Source organism: Antedon mediterranea, chromosome 8 (genome assembly GCF_964355755.1).
Source record: "Antedon mediterranea chromosome 8, ecAntMedi1.1, whole genome shotgun sequence".
In the NCBI taxonomy this organism is placed as follows: Eukaryota; Metazoa; Echinodermata; class Crinoidea; order Comatulida; family Antedonidae; genus Antedon; species Antedon mediterranea.
Genome location: NC_092677.1, coordinates 14,357,850 through 14,379,857, shown reverse-complemented (window position 1 = coordinate 14,379,857; position 22,008 = coordinate 14,357,850). Strand labels below are relative to the sequence as shown.

Sequence of the window (22,008 nt, the reverse complement as noted above, 5' to 3'; positions counted from 1 at the left end):
ACTGTACATAGTATGACTTTTGCTGCCTAGAATCAGCTAAATGACTAACTTATTGATTGCTCTTTTTTACTCTTTAGATCATTAGTATCAAAATCAATACATCAACACAGCTAATTGATACGGCAAACATCGTAGTATAGTTACCGAAAAACCCCAACAACATGTTTGTACTGCAACCTTATAACATAGTTGTATAAGGGCTGTAATCCTATAAAAACTGATAAATAATTCACCATCAGATTACCAACGCCTGTCTAATAGGGTAGCTTTGAACACTCGATGTATTGATTTCGTCTGCAATTAATCAAATACTATGGGTCGTTGCAGAAAGATCATAATTAATTATTAAAGTGTTTGGTAATGGTATCATTTAATTAGGAAAATAGTAGTCTCGCTAACGTAGACTTACTCGCGTTTTAAGTTGTTTATAATATTAATTAAACATAAGAATTTGGGACTTTATTTATAATGAATAAATAATATTAGAAAAAAATCACAAAATTGCGCCAAATAAGCACTTCGAAAATATGGTGTAGGACTTCTTTAAAAAAAGATTATAATAATTGAAAATACGAAATAGGAATGAGAAAATTAGACATATAAATGAATTGGTAGTTAGTTTTCTAGATGTATGTATATATTTTTTACTTTACTCACAGCATGGAGCTATTTATAGCTCCATGCTCACAGACACTTAATAAACTCTCGCACAACGCTAACATTTTTAAAACTCTAAATAGTGATGTTATTCAATTTATATTATTGAATGTCATTGACTTTCACTTACATTAATTAAACATAGAAATGGGATGATGATTTGGCGACATTGGCTCAAGAGTGGTCGGACACTTGTACTTGGGATCATGGACAACCAGACAGCGACACAACATCTGTATTTAATCCGATAGGGCAAAACCTATGGCTTGGCAGCGGTACTGCCGATGTCCAACCTGATGGAGTCGGTGCTACGCAAGCCTGGTACAATGAAGTGAGCATGTATACGTACGAATCAAGGGCTTGTACCGGCGTTTGTGGACATTATACCCAGGTTAGAAAGTCATAATTAAATTAAAAAGTATAGATAATAGGCCTACACATCTTTAAAAAGAAAGCTCAAATTCCCCCGAATGCTAGTTGACCAATAACTGGCGACGGTCCTGATTGGCCTAATTAACTTGCGGTACGTGCGCAGCTTACGTCCTTGCGTGGGAACCAAGCTTTAATCTGAATAATAATGACTAATATAGTTAGCGGAATTTTCAATGCACCGATTGTCTTGATTGCAGGTTGTTTGGGCTGACTCCTATGCAGTAGGCTGTGGTATAACATTCTGTTCGGAAACAAGCGAGGGGCAAACAAATGCCTGGTTACTTACGTGTAATTATGGGCCTGCGTAAGTTTATTTTTATTATATGTTTCGAACAAAAAATAACATTCGAAAATCGATTCGATATAGTCAACTATTGTAAAATTCCTCACATTTGTATTAAGCTCTGTCTACACTTTTTTTTCTTCTCTTTTGTGGCGCAAACACCACTTTAATTCACATTCATATTATCTCATATTACATAAAATCGTATTATTTAACTTGTAAATGTAGTTACAGTTCATAAGTAACATTTTTACATATACGAATTCTGTATTACTCCTTTTTTCATTAATTTTCTTATATTTTGCTATACACTTGACAGGATCATCATTATCATCTATCCCGTTTTAAAATAGTTCACACATTTTCATTTGCTTGTTTTCATTTTACAACCCGGATTATACAATATATTTATATACATGATAAAAAATAAAAAACAATAATAGCTCAGTACCACCAGTAACCCGTATCACAGTAATTCCTTTTCTGATAATCGTATCAAATTAGAAATTATATTAGCATAATAGTATTTCTTAAAGCTATCCATTTTTCTATATTTGTTTCTTTATTGTTATATGTTTCACATTCAATGTTATATACCACATATTGCTTTTAAATGAATTCCATAACGATTTACCCACTGGCTTATTTAGTGCTGATAACATTTTTATTCTATAAATAGTAAATGCTGCAAAAGTGTAAATGTAATCTATTAGCTTATCTCCCGTTCCTAGTATTGATTGTTTAATTGATATATTATTGTGGTTTAAACTTACAAAGATACTAAGCATTTTCCTCCAAAATTTCTGAATAAATCTACAACTAAAAAACAAATGATTTTCATTTTCAATTTCTCCACATTTGTCACACGTTTGTGTTTCCTTAACTTTCCACTGATACAGCCGTTTGTTGGTCGGCAGTATTCTATGTAACATCTTATAATTGAATTGTGCTAATTTCTTATCTTTCATTTTACATACTTTCCGTAACCAAGATGTTTTCCAATCTATGTTGTTCTCATTCAAGTACTCTTCCCATTTTAATTGTGACATTGGAATAATGAAATATTCTTTCACAAACCATGAGTATATTAATTTGGTATAAGTATTAATCTCATACTTGGTCCCAACTAACTCATCATTATCATCACAATTGAAAGTATCTACCTCCTTAATAACACGTTTCCATTGAATGGGTATTGCCTTAACAATGCACAAATACTCATTTAACCAGTTTGTTTTACATTGTAGCTTCACCAGTATTTCGTTTGATGTTAAAAAAGTGTTCTTATTAACAATGTCTTTAATACTACTGATAATGCCACTGTCAATCCAATGCTTGTAGAAAAGCGTTTTTTTTTTTAGTTTAACGTAGTGGTTTCCCCACAGTTGCTCATTCATTATATCGTTATAAGTTTCAGGTTTTTTTTAGAGATTCTGTTGTAATTTATGTAGGCTTTTATCATATTTTTGTAAAACCGTGGAATTTTATCAGAATTAACATCAATAATGCTATAACATGACATATTAAGTAAAACATTAACATCACATATTTGTTTAATATAATACATTGGAATAGTTTTCGATTTAGCACCATCATCATTCATAATTTTTTTTAACCAGCCACACATGAGTGCGTTAACATGAAGAGTAAAATCAGGCATTTTAATGCCTCCCATCTCATCATCACCAATTAGAGTTTTTCTTTTTATCTTTTCCCTTTTATTGTTCCAAATAAAATTATATATTAGATTTGTAACTTGTGTATATACATATTTTGGAACATCAGTGATATTTGCAGCATATGTTAATTTAGATAGTGCAAGACTTTTCAGGATTATTATTCTACCAAAAATTGAGAGATTTCTAGCATTCCATTGCTTTAAAGTCGTTGCTAGCTCTATTAATTTAACATCCCAGTTTTTTCTGGTACATTCTTCTGTATTATACCCTACATATATGCCTAAAATTTCGATCGGGTGTTTTACCCAATTTAATTCTAAAGGCCTATCTATTCTGTTCTTCCATTTACCAATCCAAAAAGCATTGTTTTTTTTTATTTAGTGTCATTCCAGATACTTTACAAAAAAAGTTCAATTACACTGACTGCTGACTTAATACTTTTGTCATTACCAACATACAAAACAGTATCATCGGCTAATTGGCTTATTCTAGCTTCTATGTTATTTTCATTATTTGGAAGTTTAATACCCTTATAGTCATCTTTGTTTCTTATTCTAGATGCCATTACTTCGACCACTAAAATGAATAACAGAGCGGATAGAGGACAACCTTGTCTAATACCTCTTTCCATTTTAAAATTGTTTGAAACCCAACCATTGTTAACTGTGACACATTCAACTTTATTATATAATACTTTTACCCAGTTACAAAAGAACATTCCAAAGTTAAACTTTTCTAGTACATTGAACATAAAATCTCTACTAATAGAATCAAAAGCCTTCTTAAAATCTAAGGTAATTATTGCCCCTTCGATATCATTACATTCTGTATAATAAAGCAGGTCTTCTATTAACCGAATGTTTTCACCAGCGAAACGGCCTTTTATATAGCCTTTTTGGTCTGAACTTACTATTGATTTAATAACCATTTTAAGTCTGTTACTTAATACATGTGCAAGCATTTTGTAATCGGTGTTTAAGAGGGTAATGGGACGTCAATTATTCAAATTTTCTCTTTCTCCATCCTTGAACAAAAGGGTGATTTACACCTCGTTTTTGCGAAAAGGATAATTCTTGGGAATTATAACTTTCATTTAACGCATCGCAAATTAAATGTTTAATATTATTCCAAAAGAACACATAAAATTCAACACTTAGACCATCCGATCCTGGTGTTTTATTTTTTTTTCATCATTGAAATGGCCTTTTTACATTCATCAATAGTGATGTAACCTTCACAATTTTCTTTTTCTATTTCTGAAAGCTTGTTTATAATAGAACTACAAAGGTATTTCTTTCAAAGGTAATTTTTCCAGGGTTTATAAAATTTTTTGCGTATAAACCTTCGAAATGTTGTATTTGTTCTTTTAAAATATCAATTGGGCTCGTTGCTAAGCTCCCATCTTTAGCTCTGTCTACACTATCAAATTTTATGTGGCCAAAAAATATGATATGGCATTATATATATATATATATATATACGTTGACGTCATAACACTACCATATTTGAGCACATCACACTTTCATGTAACTAATAGGCACGATCATGCCAATATTTTAATATGACATTTTATTGTGATTTTTACAGAGGTAACTACCAGAGACATCCATACCTTAGTGGATCAAGCTGTACTGAGTGTTCCTCTGGATCAGGACAATGCTACAACAATCAATGCCGTATGTATAAGTACATTAAGATGGTGGACTAAATACGTTTAGACCTAAACTCGTCAACGTACAATCTGTGGCGCTTGTATATCTAGCAGCATTGTTATACTTTTGAAAAACTATACATAAAAAGAAAAATAGTAAATATTTGTGTTTAAAATAATCTAAGCGCTGTATTCCATTATGACATTATCATCATAATTATTATTGTTTATACATTTGAGCAGATCAGTCAACCTTTCTCAATATTTACTTCTAATCAAGTGTTTCAATAAATGAAAGTAATGTAATTAAAAAATAATCAGTATACCGACATGCTAACTATAGACGAAAAAACTAAAGCCAACAGCATTAACAGACACACTCCAAAACTTCATTATCTGTCTACACTATCAAACTTTATGGGACAAAAGTGTAATGTGCTCAAATACGGTAGTGATATGACGTCATCGTGTCCATATATGGGCACATCACATGCTTTTTGTCACATAAAGTTTGATAATGTGGCCGTGTTCACAAGTCACACTTAGTACGGTATAGTCACAATATAGTTTTCTTAAACACTAGTTATAGCCTACCACAACTCAATACATGGTTAGGATTTCAATTAATTTAAGTGGGCCTATGCACAATGAGGTTGATTAAATCTTAAGTAGTGTTGTTATTGAATTATTGTTTAATTTCGTTTCAGGTTCGTGTACAGAACACGAGGAAGCGTGTGGTAAATTAAAAATCGTTTAAATTTATTTATTAGTAGGAAACATTGAAAATAAAAATGATGATGCATTCTCTTTCGTTAACCAAAACCTATTTGTATGTTTATTTTTACTATTTATTTCCAACATGTACTCAAAAAACGCATTACCAAGCACTCATGTATATACTTATAATTGATAATGTTAAATAATACGGTATTATAACACAGAGATAACAGAGATGCTTGTCATTTGATTGGACGAGTGTGTGTCACATGATATGAAATAAATGTACTGCAGCACTCTTGACAGTGCATTGTAGTTAAATCTCAAATTTTGCATAATTAGTGGAGAAAATACAAAATGCGGAAGTCTAATTTGATCCGCTGGTTGATATGGTGCTGTTTCAAAATATCAGTTTGGTAATTGAGTATGTGGACCAGGAAGTTACCTTTAATCGAATATTATGATTCTAATTCGACAGTTTGCAATCAAGAATGTTCCAATTGCGGCACATTGAGTGAAACTCACTGCAACTGTACCTGTCCTGAAGGTTACATGGGGAATGACTGCTCTGGTAAGTATGCCATGATCGGACCGAGAACTGTAATTCTTAATAACTCAACAATTAGACCCGATCACTTCCATTAACGTAATATTATCCCCTGAAAAAGTAAATATTTACCCAATAAATCGTAATTTGAAGATGAAAAAAAGTTTTAAACGTGACTCAATTTTCTGGAAGACAACCGCTGTTTAAATGTAGGCCTAACCGTTTATTTTGTCTTTTTTTATTTAAAAAAAATCATTATTTTGTGGTTTTTTTCATATTTGTAGAAGTTTTTGTTGATTTTATTTTGCGGTGAAAGATGGCCTTTAAAAGTTATGACTTTATTTTGTTGCTTTGCGGGACACTAAGTGTTTAAAACTTTATTTTCTTTTTTAAAGAACTATGTGAAGACACTAATGCCTACTGTTATGCGGGATGGTATCCAGCGCAATGCACTGGTTATGACTACGTACGAGAAGGATGTCCACTTATGTGTAACGAATGTAGTAAGTATACAGTATGTTCAAATACAGTAGTTACTTAAGCTTGGTTCCCACGTGAATACAATGCAAGAACGTAAGCGTAACGTAAGCGATTTGTCCAATCACAAGCGATGGATTATTTGACTTTTCGCTTGTCATTGGTCAACTCGCGAATAACTAGGCGAATAGAAACATCCTTACAAGTGCCTCTTAATTTCTTAATGACTTAAGTGAATTATTGTTTATATTTTAAGAAACAATAAATTACGGCCACTAGGATTTAAATAAAAAATAAATAAAATTAAGAGATCGTACTTACTACAATATTAATGTGTTATTTCCAAGCTTAATAAACATAGTACAGCTCTCTTCTGCTTTTCTTCTCCACAATTACGTCATTTATCTTGAATTTAGACATTGTAACGATTAATCTTTCCGATTTCACGTACATATCTGAGATCATGTACACCATTTTAGTAATTTTCCATGATATTTGAGAGTTGTCCTGCCAAACAAATAGAAAATTCACCTGTAAAACAAACGTTAACAATTATTTATTCTTAAATCAATAAACATAACGAATTCATAAATCGTTGAAATGTACAAGCGATCAATTTATTTGTAAATCGGATAAATTACATAGAACACCGATAAAACAATAGATGTTTTTTTTTAGGTGCATTGCCAGATGATTTTGTATGTGGTATGTATAATTGATTCCTATCGTCCTTTTATCAATACTACTGTAAATGCTAATTATTAATATTATTATTCACGTTCTTGCCGATAATTTCGTTCTATCCAATGGCACCGCGTTGTCAAAATTTGTTTCACGCGGTAGTAGTGCGAATGATGCGAAACCATGAAACCAACCTATAAAGAGAGTAATTATTTATAGCGTATAATAATAGTTGAACGGTCCACGAATCCACTTTAATTAGGAAATACGGAAATGAAATACGTCATTGTAATCATAATCATGATGATCAATGTTGAAATATTGACTTCTGACACAATAACGTCCAATTGATTGGAGTAAGAAGTAAATATGGAAATAAATAAGAAGTACTTATTTCTGTAAAACATTAAATCATTTAGGCCAATTTGATATTCTCCTAACTAAGTTGACCACGTCAGATTCTACGAAATTACGATTCCAAAATATATAATTTTTGTTTTTTATTTTAACAGAAGAGGAAGATGATAGTGGTGAGTATATACATATTATAATGTGTTCATCACTTTATGTACAGGGTAACGATAACAAAGGTCATAATTGTAATAACCCAGTAAAGATGAGGGCGTTGGTAATATTTGTTGGTGGTGGGGGGGGGGGGGGGGTGGTGTTGGTATCGTACGCTGATGGTGAATAAAGTCGCGACGATGGAGGAAGCCCCGAAGACGATGGCTGTGTTTTCGGAAACCACACCGACATGGTTATGATTATAATATTATTAATATCGGAATATGGCTTTGTGAGAAATGGGATTATAAACAGGGAAGGAAAACAGAGATGCTGTTGACAGATACAAATTACGACCATTTGTTTTCTTAATTTTTCGCCCCAACATTATTGTTAATATTGTTTTTCAAACTTCAAACCTCAACTACATGCAGTATTAATATTAATATATAGATATTACAATATAGTTTCCATTTTTTTTTCTATAATGTTTGTGTTGCCAAAACGTCATGTTAGCTTCATTCATGTTTATGTAAAAAATATACACAGGTAGGCCTACAACGCAAGAAGAATACAATTTCTTTTAGTTATCTTTTTACTTAAATAACATGTAAACATTTCGTTTACTTAACAGGTCGACATTTATTTTACTTAACATGTCAACATTTCGTTTACCTAACATGTCAACATTTCTTTTACTTAACAGGTCAACATTTCTTTTACCTAACATGTCAACATTTCGTTTATACCTAACATGTCAACATTTCCTTTACTTAACATGTCAACATTTCTTTTACTTAACAGGTCAACATTTCTTTTACTTAACATGTCAACATTTCGTTTACCTAACATGTCAACATTTCCTTTACTTAACAGGTCAACATTTCTTTTAGTTAACATGTCAACATTTCGTTTACCTAACATGTCAACATTTCTTTTACTTAACATGTCAACATTTCGTTTACCTAACATGTCAACATTTCCTTTACTTAACAGGTCAACATTTCTTTTACTTAACATGTCAACATTTCCTTTACCTAACATGTCAACATTTCCTTTACTTAACAGGTCAACATTTCCATTACTTAACATGTCAACATTTCTTTTACTTAACATGTCAACATTTCTTTTACTTAACTTGGTAACATTTCTTTTACTTAATAACATGTAAAAATTTCGTTACTTCATAAAATGTTAACATATCCTTTACTTAATAACATGTCAATATTTCTTTACATTACTTGTCAACATTTTGTTTACTTAACCTGTCAACATTTCGTTTACTTAACATGTCAACATTTCTTTTACTTAACATGTCAACATTTCGTTTACCTAACATGTCAACATTTCTTTTACTTAACATGTCAACATTTCTTTTACTTAACATGTCAACATTTCTTTTACTTAACATGTCAACATTTCCTTTACTTAACATGTCAACATTTCCTTTACTTAACAGGTCAACATTTCTTTTACTTAACATGTCAAAATTTCTTTTACTTAACTGGGTAACATTTCTTTTACTTAATAACATGTACAAATTTCGTTTACTTCATAAAATGTTAACATATCCTTTACTTAATAACATGTCAACATTTCTTTACATTACTTGTCAACATTTCGTTTACTTAACATGTCAACATTTATTTTTCTTAACATGTCAACATTTCTTTTACTTAACATGTCAACATTTCGTTTACCTAACATGTCAACATTTCCTTTACTTAACAGGTCAACATTTCTTTTACTTAACATGTCAACATTTCTTTACATTACTTGTCAACATTTCGTTTACTTAACATGTCAACATTTCTTTACATTACTTGTCAACATTTCGTTTACTTAACATGTCAATATTTCGTTTACTTAACATGTCAACATTTATTTTTCTTAACACGTCAACATTTCTTTTACTTAATAAAATGTCAATATTTTGTTTACTTAATAACGTGTAAGCATTTCGTTTACTTAATATGTCAACATATCGTTTATATACATGTAAACATTTCTTTTACTTTACATGTAAACAGTTCTTTTACTTTAACATGTCCACAATTTAACTAACACATACAATTCCGTGCTATTGTTTTTTTGTATTAAATTGTATAAATATTAAAGGTCAGGTGCGGGCAAAAAATTTCTATTGATCATACATTCCAATAATTATCGATGTATAGTTTGACTATGTTTCATAATTTTTGGGATTTCATTTGTGTTACACGAGCTTGTTGAAAATAAGCACTTTCTTATCAGTAATTCAAATTACACAGCAAAATCTCTATTCTTTTGTACACAAATGTTTGTAAATATAGAGGCGTTTTTAAAAAGCTATGAAAAATAAACGACGTGGTAAAAAATCTTATGAGATGATTAAATATAGATAATTTAACTTGAATTTTACGTTTCTGGTATTTTTATTCAACTTCAGAGTTTTATTTTTATGCTATAGCAAAAATTATCCACTGAATATCCACCATCTTTTTTGACCTTCTAGGGAGTCACCAGACATGTTATTGCATTAGGTTAAACTACCTAACTACTGAAAAAAAGTCTTCCTGATTTTTATATCAGAATTTTGTATTTGACCATTTTAAGGGAAATTAATGTTTTTTCGTCTAGATTTCTATTACAAATATTTGATTTATGTACAATTAACCAGATATTCATGCCTGTACCTGAGTTTTAAATGGTGTCTAATAACACATTGTAATTATAACTTGGTTAGTTTAATCGTAATCTGTTTTTGGGTCTTTGCTAGGTAGGTCCTAGTGAGAAAAGTTCTACTTCTAACCTGGGCCCATACTTATATACTTTGTACTTTTTACTCACTTTATGCCAATAAATGTTCAAGAATTGAGATTTTTACGTAATAACACAAAAAATATTTTCTTTTGAAACATTTCTTTTGCTTACTAACATGTAAACATTTCTTTTAACTAATAACATGTAAACATTTCTTTTACTTTTCTTTTACCTATTTTAATAGCATAAACAGAGGAGGAATACAGAGATTATGCTGGCAGATACAAATTACCACAATGTATTTTCTTAATTTTTTCGCAGAAACATTGTTTCGAACGTCAAACTTCAACCATATAAATATTGATATACAGTATTATACTGTATTAAAATAATATATATTACTATCAAGTTTCTGTTTTACGAGCGCATGTGTTAATGTTGTTCTATGCTATAAGTTTTTTGTTGCCAAATGCCATGTTTGTTTCATTTATGTTAAATAAATACGCAGGTACAACGCAAGAATCAATTGAACCGATGTCAACCACTGGTTTAACCCAAGATCAACAGCCTACTGGTGAATTAATTACACATTCTGTGTATATTTGTTTACAGATGTTTTTTCTTTAACATAACACCAATTTGTTTGATGTGTAAATTGCTTGGCGATTGTTGATTATTCAGTTTACTTTTGGTTTTTGCTTTCTCTTTTTAATGTTTTTTTTATTGACTGTGAATCCGTTCAGACTATTTACCCGGGTAAATTGGTTTAATGGACCAATTAATGTTTATGAATAGGTCACTAACCTAGATAAATAACTAAATCTCTATCCTATCTACACTATCAAACTAGTTCGGTGTGTCCAAAATTGATGTGCCTAAATATGGTAGTAAAATTAAATCATCATCATCCCATATAGACACATCACATTTGTTGTCAAAATAGTGTAGTGTGAACAGGCCTTGTGTTTTATTGATATGCATTTTTCATTGTATAATGTTTATGAGAGAAATAAATGAAATGAAATTATGATGTGATGTGTGAATAATGAATTCAGGTTTTTGTTAAAGGTGTTTGTTAAAAGTTTTTGTTTGAAGTTTGAATTAACATTTTATCTCACATTCGTACGATAGTGCAAGTTGGTTTTATTTATGTAAGGTTGAGTATATTTATTTAATTTTTATTTAGAAGCTGCTGGCTGCAGTAATGAATGTGAAAACGGTGGGACTATCAACAGCAACACGTGTGGTTGCTCATGTACAAGTGAATATCAAGGCAATAATTGTGAAGGTAGGATTAGATTTCTTATCGGTATCAAACTCTAATCCCAGAAGCGTTTTTTTCTAAGCTTGGACTTATAGACTCTATGGTACAAGAATTAATTATTCTCTCTCAGCTGTTAAACATACCCTCTGGTTTTTACAACCTGAAGTCTAACCTTTAAGCTACACAGCTGTTACTTGTGGAAAACCCTCGACAAAATATGACGTGGTTATATAGCGCCCCTTGTGTTATAATTTATGCCATAATCATGAAATGTAGGCCTATAATAAATTTCATGCGCCGAAGATCGAAAATCAGGTCCTGTCTGATTCTCTAGAAACGGAAAGTATCAGTTTAGAATACATATCTGTCTCACACACACATGCCTAGATTTTACGATTTAAAACACAAACGTACAATTTAACAAATTACTGTATACATCACAGTCAAGCAACAGGGGCGAACCCTTATGGTGGAAAGGACCTAAATTTACTATAAAATTATTTACTTGATCTTACAGAAAACGTAGAACAAGTTCAAAACGGTGTCCAAATCACTATCACAGCCGAGATATCAGCGGTGAGTAAACAATTCAATATTAATCATGAGCGAAAATAATTATAGGCCTATAATTTATATATATGTAAAGCTTTTTTCAAAATTTAGATAACATTATTATACTAGCCTGGATACCATTAAAGACACAGCGCAAGGACGTACTGTAGACTAAACACAAGCGAGTTGACCAATCACAAAGTTATGTTAGCTGTGCTAACTGTCGGTTTATTGGTCAATTCGCTTGATTTGCGTCTACCTCCTTGCGCTGCGTCTCTAGGAACCAAGCTTACGATCCAATGAATCAGATGTACGTAAGATGAATTGGAGGCGCAACGTAATCGGTAGGACGTAAGCGCAACAACAATGCAAAACATTTGACCAATCACAATCGATGGACTATCCAATCATTGGTCACTTGATTACGTTTCGCTTACGTAATTTCGTTGCGTCCGTAGTGGGAACCACGCCTAATGAAGGTTTTATTGTATTTTACTTTCAGTGGAGCAGTATTGAATCAGATTTGCTAGCCGCCGTTAAAACAGCTATTGACGAATATTGCAATTTGGACGAAAATTACCAAACCTGCTGTCCATCTAGTGGATCAAAAACTGGGTAATGCCCGTGAGAAAACAACAATGAAATGCCTATATTGTATCATGTGTTATTACCGTTTTTAAAATGCTATCATACAACCCAATTAATACAAAACATAATAAAAAAAAACATACCAAGGCGTAATCATTATAGATGCATTGTCCCCTTAAAAAAAAATTCTTAAAACATTTTTTTGTTCAATATACCATTTTAATGTCACATAATAGTTATCCACTTTGATCAGCCCATGGGCTTTTTGGTTGAATTTAATCATTTTATAAGTGAAAACATTATTTTTCCCGGTGATTAACTTTATTAAAACTACATAAAAACCTATTCAAAATCTGATTTAATTCATTTTTCATGTTGTACATCAATTATATACCACAAAAGAAATCTTCTTGTTCTTCGTTTCAGGGATGGAACGTACAACTACATAGATACAAACGACATCTACGTAGGAGATGGGTTTCCCGTAAGTATAGATCCAAGTTCATTCAACATTCTGATTTACGCTGTACCCGAAATGGACAACGAACTGTGTGCAGCCGGGAGCTCCTCTGGTAATCGTAAACGACGAGATACTGATCGATTGCTGAACCAAAGAATAAAGAGAGATGTAGTAGGTTCGTATTTTAATTAAAAAAAATTAATGTATGTATCGTTGGGTTACTGTACAAATAATAGGGAGGAATCAATCGACCTATCCAGAATTGTCACGTCAAAGCATTCTAACAACAAGACACAGAGCTCCTTTCATCTTATGTCTGACTGCGACAAATACCAACAGTACTCTACTATTTACATATTCTCCGCGGCATGCGTATCTGTTAAAGTTTGATTCCCACTAGAAAACGGGTTGACCAATCAAAAGCTTTGGATTATTCGAACTTTCGCTCGTCATTGGTCAACACACTTGCGCTGCGTTACGTCCTTGCGTCTTGTCGCCAGTGGGAACCAAGCTTAAGGGGCGTGGAACTGATCGTGTCACAGCCACAGATAAACTCTTTGACCTCCGGAGCTCAGCATCCTGTTGTTAGATTGTCAGGTCACCTCGACCTAAAGGAATAGAGCGAGGAAGTACGTCCGAATGTCCAGCGCATGGACATAACAATATTAACAATATCGAACTCGCATGAGTCACCGATTATTATTTCTCTTAATTACGTAGTATATTTTGACCAAGACACCCTACTAGCCGTTATTACGGATAGCGTAAATGACATTTCGGCAGCTATCGGCGTACCGATAGAACAAGTACAAAGAGGATTAGTAATTGAGGAAGAAGAAGATGAAGATGACGGCGGCATCTCCGACGGAGTTATAGCGGCGATTGTCATCGTGGTCATCGCCGTTATTGTCGCTGCATTCAGTGTATTGTACCTTGTTTTCAGGTAAACCAAATGTTTATATTATGCTTGTCATTTGATAAAAAAAATACCTCCCACGTAGTATGCAGTTTACTATCATCGCCTGTAATAACTGATTTCAACCGCAGAGAACGAAAGCTGTAAACTTACCCTAAGTTGTCTTAGGCCAATGCTTTGTAGACAAACAACGAACTTTCGGATCTGACAAGCAATGATTGCAATTAAATTGCTGTCTGGAATATAAATAAATGCTACGCAGCAATCTGAATTCATTTTTATTTATTTATTATATTTTTTAGGGGAAAGAAGTCGACAAAAGTTGAAAACGGTAATGGGATACATTGTTTTCTATTGTTTTTCCATTTATAGTGATAATTTATAAATTATCATCATCAGTACATTTGAATTAAAATGTAATAATTTATATATTTTTTTTCCTTTTTCAAGTTCGAGTTTCGAAATCCAAAAACAAAATCGAGGATATGGAACAACAAGACGTCAATATTTAGCAACCAGATTTCCAAGCTGTATTGCGTAACAATTGCATAGTAATAATAAATAATGATAACTACTATGTCCAGTAGTTCAGTTGAGTAGTTAAGTTGATTAATTTATATGTCTTGATGTTTAATTTTAAATGTAAATAGGTTGGGTAATCATCAGGAATAGTCCTGAACAGGGAGATGAGCGCCCCTGCCCACCGATGAGTTTCGGGATCCCTTTGACCCGGAGGGAGAGTACCCGTCATGGTCCCTACCAAGGATTACAGGTCTCAGATTTTTAGTTGTTTTAAAATTAATTAGTGTCCCATGACCTTCTCATCAAAATTAATGTCTCTCATTGTTGTGCTAGGTCAACATAATGTCAATGACGGCGAAATGTCCCCAATAATGGGGATAGCTATGCAAACAAGTAACAAGTAATAGTCCCTAATTAATTAATTTAACATTCCGTCCAGTGTCTTATTATCGTCAGTGTTATGGAGAAGTCTCAACCATCAATTAAATTCAATACGGAAGAATTTCACAGATACTGTCACTTTATTTCGTATAAACTTCGAAGGTGTTCAAACATTACATCAGTACAAATCACCTGCTATTCCTCCTGGCAACCACATATCTGGCGCCTTCTATCAGTCTTATTATCTCCGGAACATCCTCCCCCTTCTTGACAGACTGATGTCAAACTCAATTAAAAACAAAAAATTATTCTCAACAACTTCTAAATCTATAGAAATTCGTAATGTAGGCCTAACGCAAACTGGTCTCAACAAAATCATCTTATACTTTTTTAGTAACTGAATTTTAACTACTTTTTCTATTCTGTATTATTATTAACTTAACATGCTGGAAAACCTATAGCATTCAATTTTTACGGTTTAATCTTGTAACTAACAACAAACAAAACCTCAACACTAGGCAACAGAACATTGATAGGCCTAATTATGGCGACGTCGGTACATGACATTTCCAGTTTTATTAGTATTGATTATTTTTTTTATTATACGCTACTAAATTAAAATGTTAATTATACAGTTCTTTCATTAGCAAAGTTCAGTTCTGCTCCTCGGTGCATTCTAGTGGGCATAGTTTATTGACTGGTAGAGTTATGATCCCATCATTAAATTTCACCTCTACTCCACGGACTTGTTCGTCTTCAGCTGGAAACACCTTCTGAATTATACCAAGTGGCCACTTTCCTCTGGGTGTATCGGGGCTGTAGACCAACACTACATTTCCCACTCGTAGATTGTTCGTTGATCGATTCCACTTTTTTCTAGAGTTCAAAGCCGGCAGATACTCTCTTAGCCATCGACACCAGAAATGTCGTACCAGCTCTTGTACTCTTCTCCAGCGTTTTTTTTAAATTAAATTTTGTTCGATCTACAGCTTCGGGTGCAAACTTCCCTCTGATCCTATCTGACCGTGAATAAAATGATTAGGTGTCAAAGGAATTACATCATTAGGACTTGCCGATTGGTATGTTAGAGCATGGAGAGGTCTTGAGTTTATCAGTCCTTCCGGTCCAATTACGGCGCTGATTAACTCTTCATCAGTGATGTCAGCGTTTTCTAATATCGCTTTTATCGCCCGCTTAGCTGCTTTTATCATAACTTCATGCACTCCACTGAAATGGGGCGCTCCTGGTGGATTGAATCTCCATTTTACTCCATGGGCTGCTGTTTTGTCGGTGGTTATATGATTATCCAAGTTTCTCAGCTCTTTTAGTTCATTATTTCCTCCCACGAAGTTGGTTCCGTTATCTGATAGAACGCTCAGGCATACCTCTTCTTGACGCCATTCTAAAAAATGCATTGAGAAATGAATCTGTGTCCAGGCTCCAAGCTACTTCTAGATGTACTGCACGTACCTCTAGGCATGCAAACAAGCACAAGTATCTTTTCACTCTTGCCCTTCCTCGTCCCTGTATTGTGATGAATGGTCCACCAAAATCAACTGAGATGTTAGGTAAAAGCACGGAGAGATGTGCCTAATCGATACTTCGGAAGTGGTGCCATCTTTGGCTGAATTGGTCTTGCGTTTCTCTTTTTGCATTCATAGCATTCTTTCTCCCAGCTTCTGATTGCCTCTCGAGCCGATATAATCCAGTATTTCCTTGACAGTTGGGATAGAACATAATTTGTCCCCGAATGTAATGCTTGTTCATGTGCATCTATTATTATAAATTGACTGATATGATGATCTTCGGTAAGATAATAGGGTATCTAGTTTCCCAGGCAATACATTCACTGTATCGGATCCGGCCATTACACCTTAATACGCCATCTGAATCAATCATTGGATTTAATGGTAGTAACTTGGATCCATGGAGAATTTGTTTTTTTGTATTTTAGAGCTTTTATTTCATCCCCAAATGTCTCACTTTGAAATTTCCTGACTAGTCTGCATTGGGCTTCTACAATTTCCTCCGAAGTGGCGATGTGTAACAGGTAATTTACAGTTTTGTAGAAAACGAATAACGGTTGCGTAGACTCTGCTCAATCTAGTCCAACACGAATATCGCGTAGGTTCCAGTCGACTATTTGCAAATTGATTATCAACAACAAAAAATGTCTCTTGATTTTTAGTCGCGTGGACGCGACTCTATAGTTCACTATGTCGGTTGGTCGGTCTGTCTGTCGGTCTGTTTGTCGGTCTGTCGGTCTGTCTGTCGGTCCGGTATCACTATGCATTGTAGCACGCGACTTAATGGCTGTTGGCCTTGTTCTCATTAAACGAAGTTTTCATTTCGCAATTGTTCTCTACGTTTGCGTATATTTTGCATTTAGGCCACTCTGAATTTTCTTGTAACAGAAAGTTTGGTCCATTCCACCACTTAGTTTCTTGGGCTAAATCTGATACCTGTATACCCCTTGTGAGCAAGTCTGCTGGATTTTCTTTTGTCGGTACATATTTCCATTGTGCAGGATCAGTTCTTTCTTGGATTAACCCTACTCGATTGGCAACAAAAGGCTTAAACCTCCTGCTCATACCCCTAATCCAATACAATGTGTCCATACTATCAGACCACATGGTCCACTGCTGTTGATCAATTTGTAGGGCTTCACCAATCTTCTGTGCTAGTTGAAGTCCTTCAACTGCTGCCATCAGCTCTAGTCTTGGGATGCTTACTGCTTTTAGTGGTGCTACTCGAGATTTTTATGCCACAAGAACACATGAACGACTTCCATCCATGTACGTATAGAGTAAGTAGGCACATGCTCCGTACGCCTTCTCCGATGCATCACAAAATGTATGGAGTTGCTCATCTTTTGTTTGTTGATCATAGCGTACACAACGTGGAATTTGCAAATCTTGTAGCTGTTGGAGGTTCTTAATCCACTGATCTGCTTTATTGGCAATGTTTAAATCCAGGGGGTCGTCCCATTCACACCCCTTTATCCATATTTCTTGAAGTAAAGTCTTTGCTATAATGAGGTTCGGTGCAAGTAGTCCAAGAGGATCAAACAATGATGCGATCCTCTTCAAAAATCCTCTTTTTGTCCACGTAATTCCTTCAACTACTGATGTATTTACTTTGAATGTAAAATAATTTTCCTTAGGTGACCATTGAATGCCTAGAGTTTTCACCTGAGGAAGATCCCCTTTATCTAAGTCAACTTCGGTAGGACAATCATCTTGTGGAATTATTTCAAGTATCTCAATCTTGTTTGATATCCACTTTCTGGCATGCATTCCACCTCGTTTCCACAGCTGTGATAATTCTTTATAAAGTTGTATCCCTGTCTCTACATTTGTTGTAGAATCCATGCTGTCATCCATGTATGTACAGTACTCTTGAGCACTGTTTTCGCTGCAAGCGGGAATTCGTTACAATACCGCTGGGCATGTCTTTTTACTACATACTGTGCCATAAATGGGGATGAATTGACTCCAAACACTACTCGTTGAAACTCATACATCTGGAATTCGAGCTGTGTCATTCTCTCTCCACAAAAAGCGATGATAATATGGTCGGTCTTCAGTAGAAAGTGGAATTTGTAGGTACATTTCAGTTATGTCACACATAATAGCTACTACATTTATCAAATCATTCTGGAGTTTTGGGCCGGTAAAGATGTAGTCATTCATACATTTACCTTGAGTTTGAGCTGCAGCGTCGAATACGATTCTGATCTTTGTAGTCTGTTTCTCTGGACGTATAATGGGAAAGTGAGGCAGATACCATACGTTGTTGGGGGTTTTCTCTTCTGGCGGCACTTTACGGATATACCCATTTTCCTGATGTTTTTGAATTATTTCATCATATGATTTTGCCAGCAGGGGTGATCTTAGTAACCTTTTTTCTGTGTTCCGAAGAAGCTGTTCTGCTACGGGATAGGTGTCTGGCATTTGCTGAGTTTTGATTTCACTCTTCCATGGGATACCTATGCTATATCTGCCATCTTGGTAAGACAGTGATTTTTCAGTCGTCTCCAGGGTTGTTTTTTTGTCTTGATTGATAGTGTGAATATTTTCTGGTATGTTTGGTATATCCCAGTATTGATGTATTAACTTCGTTATTTCGTCACTTGGCTTGCTGAAGAATGTAAAGTTTGTTTCAATTTCTGTTGGTGTACTACCCAGATTGCCGATACATGTCCATCCAAGTGGGGTTAACCTAGCTATCGGTTCTCCCGGATGCGATTTTTTTTTCGTACATAAGTTGGGGACCCCTCATGAAACGTCACAAAATAAACATGAATAATTCATCAGTTAAATTTGTTGTTCCGTGTGCACCCAAGCGTATAGCAACAAGAAGTGATTACACAACTGCGATACGATACTTTCTACAGTAGGCCTAGGATTCTAAGTCAATTCACGTGATTGCCTTCGCGCACTCTTCTTCACACAAAATGTGTCGAGTCGAGGCTAATGGACAGCTAGGCAAGACATTAAACTAAGTAGTAATTCATTGGACAGAAAGCTTAGACCCACAAGAATAAAGAATGTGTATAATTGTGTACTGTATTTTTTTAATTCTGCTATTTTATTATCAAACAACATGCATGTACTCAAAGGAACTTTAAAAATGCGCGTATATATGAACACATGAGATGGGAAGATTTGACTCACGAGAATAAAAAATGTATTTTTGTGTAATGTTTATTGTTTAATTTTGCTGACTTATTACTCGGATTGTGTCATACCAAAGATAGTGTAACTATCTTTGGTCATACCTAACACACACACCTCACATACACCCACACAGCTACTACAGTACTAGAATAGACATGGGTTTAGAGCGGGGTTTAGAGACTAATAATTAGGCCTAATAGTATTAAAAGAAACTATAATTTTAACACGTAATTCTTTAGTAATAAATTATATTAAAAACACCATAAACTAAAGGCTGATTATTTCGACAATCCACACAAAACGCCGCTATTCTTCTATGAAATCGCACGCCACAACAACAGCGGAGATAGGCCTAGAATCGTACGGCACTTGTGTAATCACTTCTTGTTGCTATACGCTTGGGTGCACACGGAACAAGAAAATTTAACTGATGAATTATTCATGTTTATTTTGTGACGTTTCATGAGGGGGTCCCCAACTTATGTACGAAAAAAAAAATCGCCTCCCGGATTTCCTTTTACTTCTTGTATTGAGTACATAAGTTCGGCCTGGTCAGCTCCTATTAGTAAGTCAGCAGCGTGAACTTTTTTTCTGCTCTTCTTGAGAACGGAATATTTTTCAGATGGCTCCATTACTGTTTTTTGATGGTCCAATCAACTGCATGCATATTTCCAGTGACTTTTTCTGTTGTATATGCTGATATCTGTTTCATTATTTTACCATCAAGACTGCCGATTCCCAACTCAACTAAAGAACTTTCCAGTGTTTCTTGTACTCCATTTAAAACATTAACTCTCACCCGTTCCGTGCGACCTTCGGGTCCTAATTCTGCTGCTATAACCGCATTTAAATAGCTGTTGCTGCTTGCCTCATCAAGGAGAGCGTTTATTTTAATTCTCTTCTGACCTTTACATACAAATACCGGTATCGTTCGAAGAGCTACAGATTCACTACTATGTCCCGTTTTCATGGTTGTTGGGTTTTCATCTACATGATCAAAACTATGGAGCGTATTTTCAGGGCTAGCACTCGGTTGCATATTTTCCGAACATGGACTATGCTGACTGACTGCGGTGTTATTATTATTATGAGTTTGAGTGACTAAAGGTTCATCATCGGCATCTATGTTGTTATTAGGTCCGGTTTTGGTTTTTGTTGTAATCTGGATCATGAAGTAGACGGTGATGCTTTCGGCGACAGCCTCTCAATCCACATGTTCTACTTCGTTTACACTCGTCTCTTAAATGTCCTCCCCTTAAACAACAGAAGCATGCCTTTTCTTCTTTCACTTTGTTCCATCGTTGATCGACGTTCAATTCTTTAAACTTGTAACAAGCATATAGTGCATGTCCTTCACCACAGACTACACAGTCTCGCCAAGTCTTTTGGGTTTTGCTGGTTTCTGTATCTGTTACAAATGTTCTGATATTCTTGTTTTCTTTCCCGATTCCATCAACTGCCTCACATGCAGTAGTTAAGAACATTGCTTCTTGATTAATGAATTTTCTCATGGAGTTTGTGTTTTGAGTGTATCCATTGTCAAACGCCCAACGGTGAAACTTGGACCATATTTTCGTTCCAATCTTTCTTTTGCGACTGTATATGCATTGGCTGAATGTCCTAAACTTTCTATTACCTTTAGTGCTTCTCCTACCAAGCTGTCCCTTAGTCTTAATAATTATACTCTGCTGTGGAGTTTGTATTGTCAACACATGCCATAAACGATTTCCAACATTCATAATTTCTTTTATCTCCTTCAAACTGTGGTATCTTTACACGTGTGAGCAGTCGTCATGCATCCCCTGAGAGTTGAGCAGGAACATGCGTGTGCATTTGTGGTCCATTGCTGCATTGGAAATGCGTGTCTGTTTCGAGTCCACTTGCCCTTTGTTTAGTAGTTGTACTTGTATGTATTGGCGGCACTGGCATGTATTGTGGAATTTGGTTTATATTTTGTGTAGTAGTAGACGGATGATGAGTTATAGGTGTAGTCCAGTTTTGAGATGGATGATCGTTTAACTGTTGGCTTAATATTATTGGAGTTGGCCTTTTGTTGTTTTTTCTGTACTGTAATAGAATTCAGTTGGGATAACTCATCATCTAATTCTAATGTTAGCTTTTCTATCTCGTTTTCCAGTTTATATTGTTCAGCTTTGATTACAGACTCATGTGTGTTGCCTCCTAAAACATTACTAGTATTAGTATAGGGCCTAGACTCGGTTGTCAGGGTAAGCAATGTTTTCTCACGTGCCGCAAGTGCTGCGACCGTGTCATCA

At 34.4% G+C, this 22,008-nt stretch overlaps 2 protein-coding genes across 2 annotated transcripts in view; one reads left to right on the top strand and one right to left on the bottom strand.

Moving 5' to 3' along the window:
* LOC140056871 (uncharacterized) overlaps positions 1–15,166 on the top strand; it is a 28,152-nt gene extending 12,986 nt beyond the window's left edge. The window contains exons 3-17 of the mRNA XM_072102382.1: positions 803–1,048; positions 1,287–1,393; positions 4,639–4,727; positions 5,410–5,439; positions 5,898–5,990; positions 6,362–6,469; positions 7,122–7,148; positions 7,637–7,654; positions 11,557–11,658; positions 12,152–12,210; positions 12,689–12,801; positions 13,201–13,409; positions 13,955–14,177; positions 14,453–14,481; positions 14,601–15,166. Coding sequence (XP_071958483.1) covers positions 803–1,048; positions 1,287–1,393; positions 4,639–4,727; positions 5,410–5,439; positions 5,898–5,990; positions 6,362–6,469; positions 7,122–7,148; positions 7,637–7,654; positions 11,557–11,658; positions 12,152–12,210; positions 12,689–12,801; positions 13,201–13,409; positions 13,955–14,177; positions 14,453–14,481; positions 14,601–14,662 — 1,515 coding nt within the window. The 3' untranslated portion in view covers positions 14,663–15,166. The remainder of the gene's footprint in view (positions 1–802; positions 1,049–1,286; positions 1,394–4,638; positions 4,728–5,409; positions 5,440–5,897; positions 5,991–6,361; positions 6,470–7,121; positions 7,149–7,636; positions 7,655–11,556; positions 11,659–12,151; positions 12,211–12,688; positions 12,802–13,200; positions 13,410–13,954; positions 14,178–14,452; positions 14,482–14,600) is intronic.
* An 870-nt stretch (positions 15,167–16,036) lies between these two features.
* Positions 16,037–16,468, bottom strand: LOC140057638 (uncharacterized). The gene has a single exon (XM_072103354.1). It carries the CDS (start codon positions 16,466–16,468, stop codon positions 16,037–16,039), a length of 432 nt encoding a protein of 143 aa, XP_071959455.1.
* Positions 16,469–22,008: the final 5,540 nt, after the last annotated feature.